The sequence below is a fragment of the Xiphophorus hellerii genome, chromosome 7, assembly GCF_003331165.1.
Source record: "Xiphophorus hellerii strain 12219 chromosome 7, Xiphophorus_hellerii-4.1, whole genome shotgun sequence".
NCBI lineage: Eukaryota > Metazoa > Chordata > Actinopteri > Cyprinodontiformes > Poeciliidae > Xiphophorus > Xiphophorus hellerii.
In genome coordinates this window covers 32267842-32280740 of record NC_045678.1, presented here as the reverse complement: position 1 = coordinate 32280740, position 12899 = coordinate 32267842, and the positions used below count along the sequence as shown (strand labels likewise).

The following is a 12899-nucleotide window of genomic DNA, read 5'->3' as shown; positions in this document are numbered from 1 at the left end:
ACCAGTTCTTTAAATACACCCAACTGCCCTTGTGTGTCATTTAAACACTCCACTGTGCTCCGATAGCCGAACCTATTGGCCCATTTATCCAAAATATATGTAATACCCTTCTCTACTGTGTTACAGAGGAAGCTATGGCGAGCCAGCCAGGAGCATGAGTGTGTGTGTTTAAGTGTCAGACATCTTACACATATTGTTAGAACGTGCCAAGTACTTCTCCTTAAAAACAAAAAAAATAAAAAACCAAATATGGATGTGGTACTCCGGGAGTCCATCCAAATTCCCCATTCTGTGGTTGTTAGTGGTTTAACAGGGTCAGAGACAGATGAGGAAGTGTCAACCTTTCTCCAGAAGTATGGTTCCATTAACCGTTACATTTGCTTAGATGATCCTAAGTCAGATTACCATAAAAACATGATCGTTGAGTTTGCACATGAAACTGCCATGCAGACATTGGAACCATTGTTGCCTCTTCAGTTTCCAAGCATGACTCAAGCAGGCATTGTGTATGAGTTAAAGGCTTTAGGAAGTGTCTACAGCATAGATGCCAGAAGCAAAGCTACTAAGATGTACATGGAACAGCTCTCTGAAATTGCCAGGCTGAGTGGAAATTCATTAGGAGAAATGTTGAAAGAAGAACTTAAAAATCTGGTTTCATCTGCAGAATGTGCCTTTTCCCAATCACTTCAGACTGATCCAGAATCCTCAGCTCCGCAGAGTCCGACCCCACAAAAAAATTCAACCATCAAAAGAAATGTCCCATCTTCTGAAACCCCTCAGTCAGTGATGCCTACAGATCCCATGACTTTGACATCAGCAAATGATCCAAGTAAGCCTCTCATCCCTTCCATTTTCAGAAAAAACCTGATTGATCTCAATCCCTCGCAGACTTTCTCTGTCTCATCTGAATCCACTGCTACGCCCCTAATCGATGTCAATCCACCTGCAGTTCAGCGAGTGGTGGTTGAGCATGTGGTGCGCAGTAATGATAACTCACCCCAGTTTGCTTCACCGAGTAGACTCAGAGCTTTTTCAGGCAAGAGTCCACGACCAAGCCATGAAGCAGATTATGATACATGGCGTGCAAGTGTCGAAATTCTTATCAGAGATCCATCTGTGTCAGACTTGCATTGCACACATCGTGTATTGGACAGTCTTCTTCCTCCTGCTTCTGAAATGATCAAACATTTGAGCCCACAGTCTAGTCCCTCAACTTACCTCAAGTTGCTTGACTCCGCCTACGGAACGGTTGAAGACGGTGACGAGCTTTATGCTAGGTTCATTAGCACGTTCCAGAATGATGGAGAATTACCTTCTGTTTTCCTGCAGAGATTGCACACTGCTTTAAGCAAAACAATGAGACGTGGTGGTGTGTCCGCTCCAGAGTTTGACCAACAGCTTTTAAAGCAGTTCTGTAGAGGCTGTTGGGAGAACACTTTAATAGTCGATCTTCAGTTAGAACAAAAGAAAGAAAAACCTCCTACCTTTGCAGAATTGTTGCTCCTTCTTAGGACAGAAGAAGATAAACAGGCTGCAAAAATGACTCGCATGCGACAGCATTTCAGCCATACTAAGTCTGGTGCTTGCAAGCAGTGTGCCATGTCACATGTGCATTTTGCACATGACACAAATGATTTGATAAATAAGACTGATCTTGAGATGCTCACGCAACAAATTGCTGACCTCAGCATTCAGGTAAAGAGCATTGTGTCAGGGAGTCAAAAGCCAAAACAACCTAAGCAACAAAAAGCAAAGTCTGTTCCTCTAAGTGTCACACATGAAGCCCATGTGGTGAAACCAAAAACAAGCTATCCTTCCACATTTAAAGCAAATGGCAGACCACGTCCCTGGTACTGTTTCCACTGTGGAGAGGATGGTCATGTTGTGTCAGTCTGTGATAAAGCACCAAATCCTTCCCTTGTAGCAGCTAAGAAAAAACAACTGAAAGAAAAGCAGGCTGCTTGGGAAGCCTCTAATGCTTCTCAAAGTGAGACACATTTAAACTAGTGTCTGCTCTCATAGAGGGACATATGGGAGCGAAGTTACAAAACTCCAGTCCCGAAACCATGAAGTCTATTGTCAAGAGTGTTGAGGTAGAAGGATTAAAATTGCCACATGGCCTTGTGGGAACTAAAACCACAGCTCAAGTATACATTGTAGGGAAAGAAACAAACTGTCTTCTGGACACAGGTTCGCAAGTCACAACTGTGCCCCAGTCCTTTTATGAAGAACACCTTTCTGATCTGACCATTCATTCTTTAAATGATTTGCTTGAAGTGGAGAGTGCTAATGGCCAGTTTGTTCCCTATTTAGGATATGTCGAGCTTACCATCACCTTTCCAAAAGAGTTTGTTGGTTCTGATATTGAAATTAACACTTTGGCCTTGGTTATTCCTCACCTCCGCTCTGCAGCCCATGAACAAGTGCTTATAGGCACAAACACACTAGACGTTCTTTATGCTGATTACCGGAAACGTTCATCTTTTCAGCCTTTGATGAATGGATATCAGGCTGTTCTCAAAATACTTGAGATACGACAAAGGGAGCTTAACTACAGCAGTCTTGGTTGTGCAGAACTAACGGGCAAGTTGCCTAGAGTTGTTCCTGCAAGACAGACCACTGTTGTTGAAGCTTCTGTTCATGTTGATCAATTGAACATTCAGAGAGATGTCATTCTTGAGCAACCATCAGCTTCTTCTCTACCGAATGGCTTACTCGTTTCAGCGATTGCAGTAACTCTACCAAGCAAACGCTCATGTCATATTCCTGTCGTACTAAGAAATGACACCAATCATGATATAGTCATTCCTCCCAAAACCATTGTGGCAGATGTTAATGCTATAGTACAGGTGTTACACAAAGAACACACTGTCAATGAACCAGATGGTTCTCAATTTCAAGCAAAGTCTTCCCCAGAACTGAGCTTTGATTTTGGAGATTCACCTTTATCCACTGAATGGAAAAGGCGAATAACAAAAATGTTAAACACCATGCCAAACGTTTTCTCTCAGAATGACCTAGATTTTGGCCATACTGATAAGGTGAAACACAGAATCAAGCTCAGCGATGAGACGCCTTTTAAGCAAAGAGCACGTCCGATACACCCCAACGATGTGGATGCTGTGAGACAACATCTACAGGAACTCCTTGAATCTGGAGTCATACGGGAATCTGAATCCCCATTTGCTTCCCCAATCGTTGTGGTTCGCAAAAAGAATGGTTCTGTTCGTCTGTGTGTGGATTACAGAAAGCTGAATATGCAGACCATTAAAGACGCCTACGCTCTTCCAAAACTGGAAGATGCTTTCACTGCACTTGCTGGTTCTAAGTGGTTCTCTGTTTTAGACCTCAAGTCAGGCTACTATCAGGTCGAAATGGAAGAAGCAGACAAGCATAAGACTGCATTTGTGTGTCCAGTTGGATTCTGGGAATTTAACAGGATGCCCCAAGGAATAACGAATGCACCTTCAACTTTCCAAAGACTGATGGAAAAGTGTGTTGGTGATATGAACCTAAAAGAAGTTTTAGTGTTCATTGACGACCTGATTATTTTCTCATCATCCCTGGAAGAACATGAACAGCGCTTGCAGCGTGTTCTTGGACGATTGATGACATATGGTTTGAAACTGGCACCAGAGAAGTGCAAGTTCTTTCAAACATCAGTGAAATACCTTGGTCACATTGTTTCTGAGAGAGGAGTTGAAACTGATCCTGAAAAAGTTGCGGCCTTAAATACCTGGCCAATCCCCGCAAATCTTAAAGAACTTCAATCCTTTTTAGGATTTGCTGGATACTACCGACGGTTCATTAAAGGGTACTCTACTATTGTAAAACCACTTAATGAACTAACGTCTGGTTATCCACCACTCAGAAAGCTGAACAAGAAGCAGAAGATAAATCCAAGTCCAGAGTATCGCAACCCAAAGGAATCCTTTGGTGAGCGGTGGATCCCAATGTCAGAAAGCCTTTGATGACATAATAGGAAAGCTAACATCAGCTCCAGTCTTAGGATTTGCAGACCCCCAACTTCCGTATGTCCTACATACAGATGCCAGCACTGTTGGCCTTGGGGCTGCATTATATCAGGTTCAAGATGGTCAATCTCGAGTCATAGCTTTTGCGAGTCGAGGACTTTCAAAGAGCGAGAGGAAGTACCCGGCTCATAAGCTCGAATTCTTGGCCCTTAAGTGGGCAGTCACAGAAAAATTTTCTGATTACCTATATGGTACAGACTTCACAGTAGTGACTGACAGCAACCCACTGACATATATTTTAACATCCGCAAAGCTTGATGCGACAGGGTACAGGTGGTTGTCCAGTCTTTCTACTTACTCATTCAATCTTCAGTACAGAGCCGGAAAGCAAAATCTAGATGCTGACGCACTCTCTCGCCGACCTCACGATCCACCAAAGGATGATTATGCATCCAAGAAGGAGAGTGAGAGAATCCGGCAGTTCACACTGTACCATCTGAGCAATCCTGACAATCCAGAAACTGTTCCCAAGGAAGTGATAAAGGCAATTTGTGAACGTCATATGGTTACTTCATCTGTAGCTGGTGTTCAAGCCACCTCTCCTGGGTTGACATTAGTTGAATCCCTCACTCACCAGTCCACAGCCATTCCCGACTGCTTCCAGCAGGAACAAGTGGATGGGTCTCCTCTTGTTCATTCATTTTCAGAAGAAGAGTTGAGGCAAAAACAAACATTAGATCCTGCTATCAATGCAGTCATTGTACTCTTGGAGACTGGTGAAACTCCATGTCCCAGCCTCAGGTTGGAGCTACCAGAACTACCTTTGTTACTCAGAGAGTTGTCGCGGTTAGAGATCCAGAATGGAATTCTCTATCGTAAGCGAAAAGACGGTCCAAATGTCTCATATCAGCTTGTGCTTCCTGAGGCGCTAAGAGCTACAGCACTTAGGAGTCTTCATCATGATATGGGCCACCTTGGAGTCGAACGAACAGTAGATTTGGCAAGAACCAGATTTTACTGGCCGAAAATGTACATGACCATAGATAAAATGGTTAAAGCCTGTGAGAGATGTGTTCGTCGAAAAACACATCCAGAAAAAGCTGCTCCACTTATGAACATTAAAACCTACCGACCTCTCGAACTGGTGTGCATTGATTTTTTATCAATAGAGCCAGATCGCTCAAACACTAAAGACATTCTAGTAATTACTGATCATTTTACAAAATATGCAGTGGCTATACCAACTCCAAACCAGCGGGCACAGACCATAGCAAAGTGCCTCTGGGAAAACTTCATTGTTCATTATGGTTTTCCTGAAAAGCTCCTTAGTGATCAGGGTGCTGATTTCGAATCAAAAACCATAAAAGAACTCTGTGAACTCATTGGCATGAGGAAAGTGCGCACAACCCCTTACCATCCTAGGGGAAATCCGGTTGAAAGATTCAACCACACTCTTCTTCAAATGCTCGGAACACTTGATAAGTCAGATAAACTCCGCTGGAAAGACTTTGTCAAACCTCTGGTACATGCTTATAATTGTACAAAGAGTGATGTGACTGGATTCTCCCCGTACGAATTAATGTTCGGGAGACAGCCCAGATTACCCATTGATTTGATTTTCAGATTGCCCACCAATGCTGCTAAGCAGACTCATTCTCAGTATGTTGGCAATTTAAAATCTCGGTTGGAAGAAAGTTACCGTATTGCTACTAGCAAGGCAGGAAAGAACGCAAGTCGCAATAAAGCCAGATTTGACCGGCGAGTGATTGAATCAACCTTGCAGACAGGAGACCGAGTTCTCATACGAAATGTGAAGCTGCGTGGAAAACATAAATTGGCAGACAAGTGGGAGGAGGATGTTTATATTGTCCTCAAGCGAGCTGGAGAAATGCCAGTTTACACAGTTAAACCAGAAAGTAAAGATGGACCAGTGCGAACTCTGCACAGAGACTTGCTTCTGCCATGTGGATTCCTGTCAGTAGCTGCAGAAACTGAAACAGTCAAGCCTTGTCGAAACAGGAGGCCCAGAACAAGACAACGTCCAGTCGTCGAGAGTGAAGAGGAGATCATCTCAGATTTGGATGATGTACCTGATTGGACATTCTTCCCTCATGTTATGTCAAAACATGATGCACATGTCGTGGTGCCTGAAACTCACAAGTTGAGTGAGCCTCCTTGTGCAGTCCGACACTCAGCAGAAACAGAGGAGTCTGAAAATTCCCTCTCACCTGATGCTCCAACAACTCAATCCCTTGTAAGAGATGGAAGTACTGGAGATATTCAGGGTGCATCAAGTGTCAACTCACCTGAAAATGTCAACTCACCTGAACAAGACAGATTATCCGAAGCAAACGTTTCACCTGAACTGAACTCAGTAAACAGATCCCCTCAGTGTTTCGATTTGCAGCAATCTGAAGAAACTCCTCCAGATAATGAGATGAGCTCAGATGCAGCATGCAATGATGGGTTTTGTGAAGTAAATGAACCTGTCACTGACCAGCCTGAACCTTTAAAGTTTCAGACTGATGGACTTCAAGATACTGAAACATCTCTCCGTCGATCTCAAAGAGTGCACACAAAGCCTAACAGATTAGATTATGTAACACTAGGAAATCCTCTGATGATGGTGGTGAATTCTCTGTTCCAGGGTCTAAGTGATGCATTGACTAGCTCCTTGAATGGTTTTGAGAATGTATCCCATAATTCCGTCAGGCATCCTTAAGCTGTGTGACTCCATGTCACATTGCAGATGCCCAGGGACGGGCATACCCTTCAGAGGGGAGGGTGTAACCCACATAAAGTGGGTATGCCACTTTAAGAGAAGAGGTTAAGGAAGCTGGGTGGTCTGCCTGGCCAATGAGAAGTTTGGTTTCCAGAGCGTCTGGACCAATCAGGGTGCAGGCTGCCGTTGTGGATCCCGCCCTTCTCCCCCGGGTCTGCAGTACCGTTGGTTTTGCTCTAGAGATCCGACGCGGTGAGACTGCTGAGCGGGGCAGCGCCAGAGTATGTATCCCGACAGTTAAAAGTATTTTTTACGTGCTGTATTAACTGTATTGTGGATAAACTCTTTTGTAAATAGATTTTATGTTGATTGTCCAGCTTTTGTGCTGGAAATTATTTATTAAATGAATACAAACTGAACTTCAGTTTTTTACCGTTAGAGCCGTTAGGAATCGTTGGCTCTTTCTGGCAGTTATTTCAGCGTGTTCTTCGTAGGTAAAAGGTAAAATTTAGGCTTTAACATAATTTTATTTTATTAAGTTTATATTATTTAGATCAAATATGCCTTGTTACATCGTTTAGTGCCCCACGCATCCGGATTGAGACCCACTATACGGTTGTCTGAAGTGTGTCGCACTGAGATCGGTGAGCATATTCGGAGCCTTTTATTTGTGTTTTTGTCGTTTGTTACATTGTTGTTAAAAAAATATCCGTTGTTTTAGTAACTAGGTAATGTTTTGTTACTGTGTTGGAAAGAAGGATTAAAGCTAGAACGGCTTGGTAAAGTCCTGTATTTCTGCTGGTCCTGTCTGTTGACAGGTCAGGTTTTTTTTTATACTGGATCATTCCTGAAGTGGATCCCTCCTTTGATATTGATGGCGAGCCTTCCCACCTGGACCTAAAGAGAGAACCAGATTTTGTCTATCCCATTTGGAGTCATGCTGCACCCTGCGGTGTGGTAGGAGAGCAACATACATCTTCACACACGGTTATGTGTGAAACCTACAACTGACATTCTCCATTATTATTGTTTTTTTTATTTATTGATTTTTGGACAATACTGTTTGGATTGTTTTATTTCGGACATTGTGACGCACAGCTGTGGTGGAAATTCTCCTGTGAATGAAGTTGAATCAAACCAAATTGGGATTAATTTGATTAATCTGCTGACTAATACAATTTGGAGTGCAGATTACCAGGGTGCACCCGAATTATTTGAAATTAAGAATTAGCACTTGGCCAAGTATTATTGTTATTTCTTTTTTTTATTTTATTGTGTGTAATTTTATTTTCATAATTGTGTGTTTTGTGCAACTGTTAATTGTGTGTTTTCTGTCACTAAAACCAGTTCTTTAAATACACCCAACTGCCCTTGTGTGTCATTTAAACACTCCACTGTGCTCCGATAGCCGAACCTATTGGCCCATTTATCCAAAATATATGTAATACCCTTCTCTACTGTGTTACACAATCAAAAGGCACCATGTCATAAGCTCAAAGACAATACAATTAAGACGCTTATCTTTTTCAAATAACAGAGTAAATACGCATAAACACAAATAACATTTTGTATTAAGCTCCAAAAATGTATATATGGCTCCTACAACGATCATGTTAGATCCTTTCACCTGCATACGGTTTGATCCAGGATCCATTCTTGTTGAATTGAGTCTATGCTGGCCCTGGAAACCTTGTAGCTGAGACATCGTTAAAACCCAATTAAATAAAGTTAGACTTTTTTGGGGGGAGGAATAATAATAAAGAAAACACAAATACAACTAAATGCACCAAGTGATCCCCAACAAAAACACACTCATACAAAAAGCCCTGGTGAAACAGCAAAGGAAAGAGAATCTCCCCTTCCATTAGTCTCCTCAGTCTGAATAAAACAGCCTGGGACCCAGAGACAGCAGAGATCCTTTTATTGTTTAAAACAAGCCAGAGGGCTGGACAATAAAAACTCCCCTTCCTTCAACAAAACCAGCAAAAAGAAAATACTTTTGATCAATAATAACTATCCCCCCCAACAAAATAAGTTCTAAACTGAAACAGTAGCAGGCCAACCTACACACAAGAGACCAAGTTAGACAAGCACCTTGAGAAACTGCCTTCACCTTCTGTAAAGTGAAACCAGTCAGCGGCGCTCTGTACGTCTCTCTGGCCTCTGCAGGAGTCATCAGCCTGGGATCTGATCTCCTCAGCGATCTACCTGCTTTTAAATGGAACTGCTGATTACCTGTGATTACCTGTCTGGCTAACGAACCAGCTGCTCTGTCACAGCATCTTCCATAAATGGGCAAGAGGAAGAATGCACAGCACCATACTTCTGGGACAAGATGCCCCGGCTACACTTATAAACACAAACTTCAGCGTATTTTGTTTGAATTTTAATTAACATAATTGTAAAGTTTAAGCAGAAAGATTTTTTAAAACAAATTTTCATTATAAATATTTGAAAAGTGTGGCATTCTGATATTCCAAAATAAAACTCAGCCAATTGCTTTTTTATTTCTTGATCTGTTAACACGTAATAAATGCACTGCAAAAACACAAACTCTGACCAAGTAGATTTGTTCTAGTTTTTTTTAGTACATGAAGTAAGACAAAACTAAGTTACAAGTAACTTTTCAGCAAGATATGAGCTTTTTAAAGTAAATAATTCCTTAATATTAATTTTAAAAAGTACTAGTTCCACTGACAGGTCATCCTTTTAACAAGATATTTTTCCCATAAGTGAAATAATCTGCCAGTCAAACTATTTAAAATCAATGCTAAGGAATTATTAACTTAAAACAATCTCCTCTGTTGTGTGTAAAAGTTACTTGTAACAGACAAAATACACATAAAAAGTCAAAACAAAGTGCAGTACTAACTGGTGTGTCAAACCAGAAGGACGTCAAACTTACTGGCAAAATAAAACACATTCAGATTTGCTATTTTAAAACAAGTTATTCAGAACTTGATTTAAATAATTGTAAATGTCCACATCTCTAATGAGTAAATCAAAAAGCTGATTTATTTCAATAATAGTAAAACTTGACCCCCATATGGATTCCTTGCACTTGATGTTCTACATTTTTATTTCTATGAGTTTTGATTATGTGAAATATTATGTCCAGTAATGACAAAGACTGTTAACAGATTTGCAGCAGAAAGTCTCTTAGCAGACATTTTTACCATGTCTCTATCATAAAGTATTAGAAAATTCACACAAAAACTTCTTTATTACGGCAAAATCTAACAGACAAAAATATGTTTCAAAAATGCACAGAAAGGATTTGGGTGTTTTTAAAACAGATTTGCTTTTATTTGCAAATAACTTGGACTATTATGAATTACTGAAGCTGAAACTTCATCAGGGAAACATTTCAGAGCTCAGAATGATAAAACATTTGCTAGACACAATCAGAAATGTTGAGATTATCAAAATGTTTGTATTTAGTGTTTGTTTTTGGAAATGAGCATTTATCTAAATCCGACAACACTGTACGTTCATTAACACGCACTGGGCAGATTAGGTGTCGTGGTTCTGTTGCTGTGGTTCTGAACCGACCATCAGCTGTTTGGCCCCACAGGTGGCGCGCCGTCTGTCCCTCAGGAAACTGCCGCGCTGCGCCACGCTGAGCGGCGGCCAGGCCATCGAGCTGCTGGCGCAGGACGGTGACAGGAAGAGGTTCCGCTTCAGGACGCCGATGGGACAAACGCCCGACTGCTGCTTCTCCTTCGCCGGGCTGCGGAACCAGGTCACCTTGCTGATCCAGAAGCAGGAAGTCGAGGAAGGTAGGACGGTTTGTGGACTTCCTGTGCAGCTTTAGCCTTCCTGACCACAGCGATCCCTTTGCAGGCGTAGAGGAAGGAACGGTGCTGTCGTGTGTGAACGACATCGCCGCCGCCACGCAGCACACCGTGGCCTCACACCTGGCGAAGAGGACGCACCGGGCCGTCCTGTTCTGCAGAGCCAACCGACTGCTGCCGTCACAAAACCCGACGCTGGTGAGAAACCGTCCACTGGATCCGATTGTTTCTATTCCATCACATTCAGTTCAGTTAGCCGCCAACCAGAGCATCAAGATCATCAAAAGTTTCTGAGGAAGCCAGCTGGGCTTCCAGTCTTTGACACGCAGCGATCACTCCTCCTGACCAGCAGGGGGCGACAGCAGAGAGAGAAACTTCCCTTTAACAGGAAGAATCCTCCAGCAGAACCAGAACCACCACCGGCTCAGTCCAGCAGCCATCAATACCTGCGTTTCCATTCACCGTACAATTATGCAAATTGGAATAAAAAAATAAATTAATTAACTTAAATGAAACAAGATCATTTCAGAAAAACTCGTTTTTCAACAGAAAGTTTTTGCTCTAAGATGAGATGTTTTTCAGCTGTACCAAAATTCACAAAACTACCATAGAAACATTTTTCACATCACACAAGTCACATGATCAACAACAGGATGTTACTGCTGGCAGAAGCGACAAAGACGACGACAGGAAGTAGGATGAGGATTTTAATGATTCGTTGTGTGAACAAACTTTTGACTGCAGTCGTCCCCAACTACCATAAATTGTGCAGCTGAGATTCTCCCATGTGGAGAATTCACAGAGGTCAGATCGCCACAGTGCAATGGCTGATCCTCACCCTGGAGATCCACCTACAGGATCATTTGATCAATGAAAGACTCGTCACGCCACACAGTTACTGTTGTTAGCTTGTCCGTGACAAAGTGGCACCATTCCAATCCGCTGGTTTCCAGCTGACCCTGTACCTGCGTGTGAAGACAGCCTGGCCATCCTGAACCTTGAGCTGAGCAACCTGAGACACATCATTCTTCATGCTGCTTTTCACCTCAACCAGTCCAAACGGGGCTGATTCTGACGGGTCACACGCCTCGCCATCCGGAGTTGCACCAAGATCTGATGTGTCAGGGCCAACAATGAATCCCACAGGGAGCACGTTGACCCTCAATGTCTCAGCAGAGTTTGCCAGCAGCTCAGACTCCATCTGCAGACCAAGCTTCATGGCGGCAGGTTGTCTAGTGACCCCTGATCATCCGAGATGCCAGTGCTGCGGCAGCAGACTCCTCCTCTGCAAGCATCAGGGAAACGGCTAGCAGTGAGTCTTGGCTGTCGAAGATGTACCCATGCAGGACATCTGGACTGCTCTCTTGTTCTGGCCTCTATTTCATAAGACATTTCCAGTGACACTTGCAGAGACTGAAGATCCATAAGTTGACCGAGTTTGGGCACAAAGCACATCTTCGGAAGACTGCAGCATCAAAGGAAGAGAAGGGAAGTCTGGAGCCGTGTGGTGCAGAATGATGCTACCAGAGGACAGTCAGGTGGGCACTGATCAGACACTGGTGAGCCCTGGGGCACAGGCCCAATTCATTTGTTCCAATGAGATGGAGAGGGAACAGATTATTTCAGACGGCTGGAATAATCCCCCCAGTTCCCTCATTGCTTTGGCAAATAAAGAGCAACTGTTTCCAAATTCTCAATGATTGTCATATTTAACACTAGAAGGTTTTCCAGAAACACTGTCAAGTCTAATCTTCCTGTCCTGCCATCAGCAGCTTCCATCTTCTTATATCAGCAATGAAAAATTATAAATTCACACTATTTGTTGGGAAACTGTGTTTAGTGACTGACGTTTATTTTTACTGGAGAGACAAAAGTAGGAAAAAGACAGAATCTCTTGGCGTTTAAAACAATAAAAACAGGGTAAGAAAACCTGGTTAATTTTTTTATTTTACAATTTTGTTATTGTTTCTTTTTTAAACAGCAGCTGATTAAACTGAAAGTTACAACCTTGACATGATTATCTGAGTTGTTTTACCGAGAAATCGACCAGAAGCGCCGTGGAAACGGTCAGAACCGCCAGACCCGAGCTGAGTGAAGCTGACACCCCACCCACGTCAAAAAATTCAGCAAATAGTCTGAGTGGTTAGTGCTCCGTTTGTGCTGCTTTGTGCCGTTGAAACGGTTGTTTATGCAGCTTTGGTTTTCAAGATATTACAAATTATTTTTTAGGTCATCCAGAGTTCACCATCCCCCCACGTTGCTCCAAAACAAACCAAACTGGGCTACTGCTCATTATGAGATATTACATAATTTTCTTTCATATGCCAACTGACTTCCCCTAAATTGATGACTGTGTCCTGCTCTGGACATAACCACAAAGCAAGCAGTTATTAATTTTGGATGTTATTG

General features: G+C 42.6%; 2 protein-coding genes and 1 non-coding gene across 3 annotated transcripts; 2 read left to right on the top strand and 1 right to left on the bottom strand.

Moving 5' to 3' along the window:
* Positions 1–3903: 3903 nt before the first annotated feature.
* Positions 3904–7187, top strand: LOC116723741 (uncharacterized). Its single transcript, XM_032568857.1, has 2 exons — positions 3904–6977; positions 7136–7187. Exon 1 carries the CDS (start codon positions 4537–4539, stop codon positions 6694–6696), a length of 2160 nt encoding a protein of 719 aa, XP_032424748.1. The 5' UTR covers positions 3904–4536; the 3' UTR covers positions 6697–6977; positions 7136–7187.
* Positions 7188–9003: 1816 nt separating this feature from the next.
* LOC116722869 (probable tRNA N6-adenosine threonylcarbamoyltransferase, mitochondrial) lies at positions 9004–10956 on the top strand. Its single transcript, XM_032567231.1, has 3 exons — positions 9004–9066; positions 10214–10475; positions 10540–10956. Exons 1-3 carry the CDS (start codon positions 9004–9006, stop codon positions 10782–10784), a joined length of 570 nt encoding a protein of 189 aa, XP_032423122.1. The 3' UTR covers positions 10785–10956.
* A 272-nt stretch (positions 10957–11228) lies between these two features.
* LOC116723751 (U1 spliceosomal RNA) lies at positions 11229–11389 on the bottom strand. Its single transcript, XR_004340034.1, has one exon. It is a non-coding gene; the product is annotated as a U1 spliceosomal RNA (small nuclear RNA).
* Between the last annotated feature and the right edge of the window lie 1510 nt (positions 11390–12899).

Coding starts and splice junctions, on each gene's coding strand:
- LOC116723741 (XM_032568857.1), top strand. CDS start 4,537: ATGGTTACTTCATCTGTAGCTGGTGTTCAAGCCACCTCTCCTGGGTTG.
- LOC116722869 (XM_032567231.1), top strand. CDS start 9,004: ATGCACAGCACCATACTTCTGGGACAAGATGCCCCGGCTACACTTATA. Junction 9,067..10,213: donor TTATAAACACAAACTTCAGC/GTATTTTGTTTG, acceptor TGGGCAGATTAG/GTGTCGTGGTTCTGTTGCTG. Junction 10,476..10,539: donor GAAGCAGGAAGTCGAGGAAG/GTAGGACGGTTT, acceptor ATCCCTTTGCAG/GCGTAGAGGAAGGAACGGTG.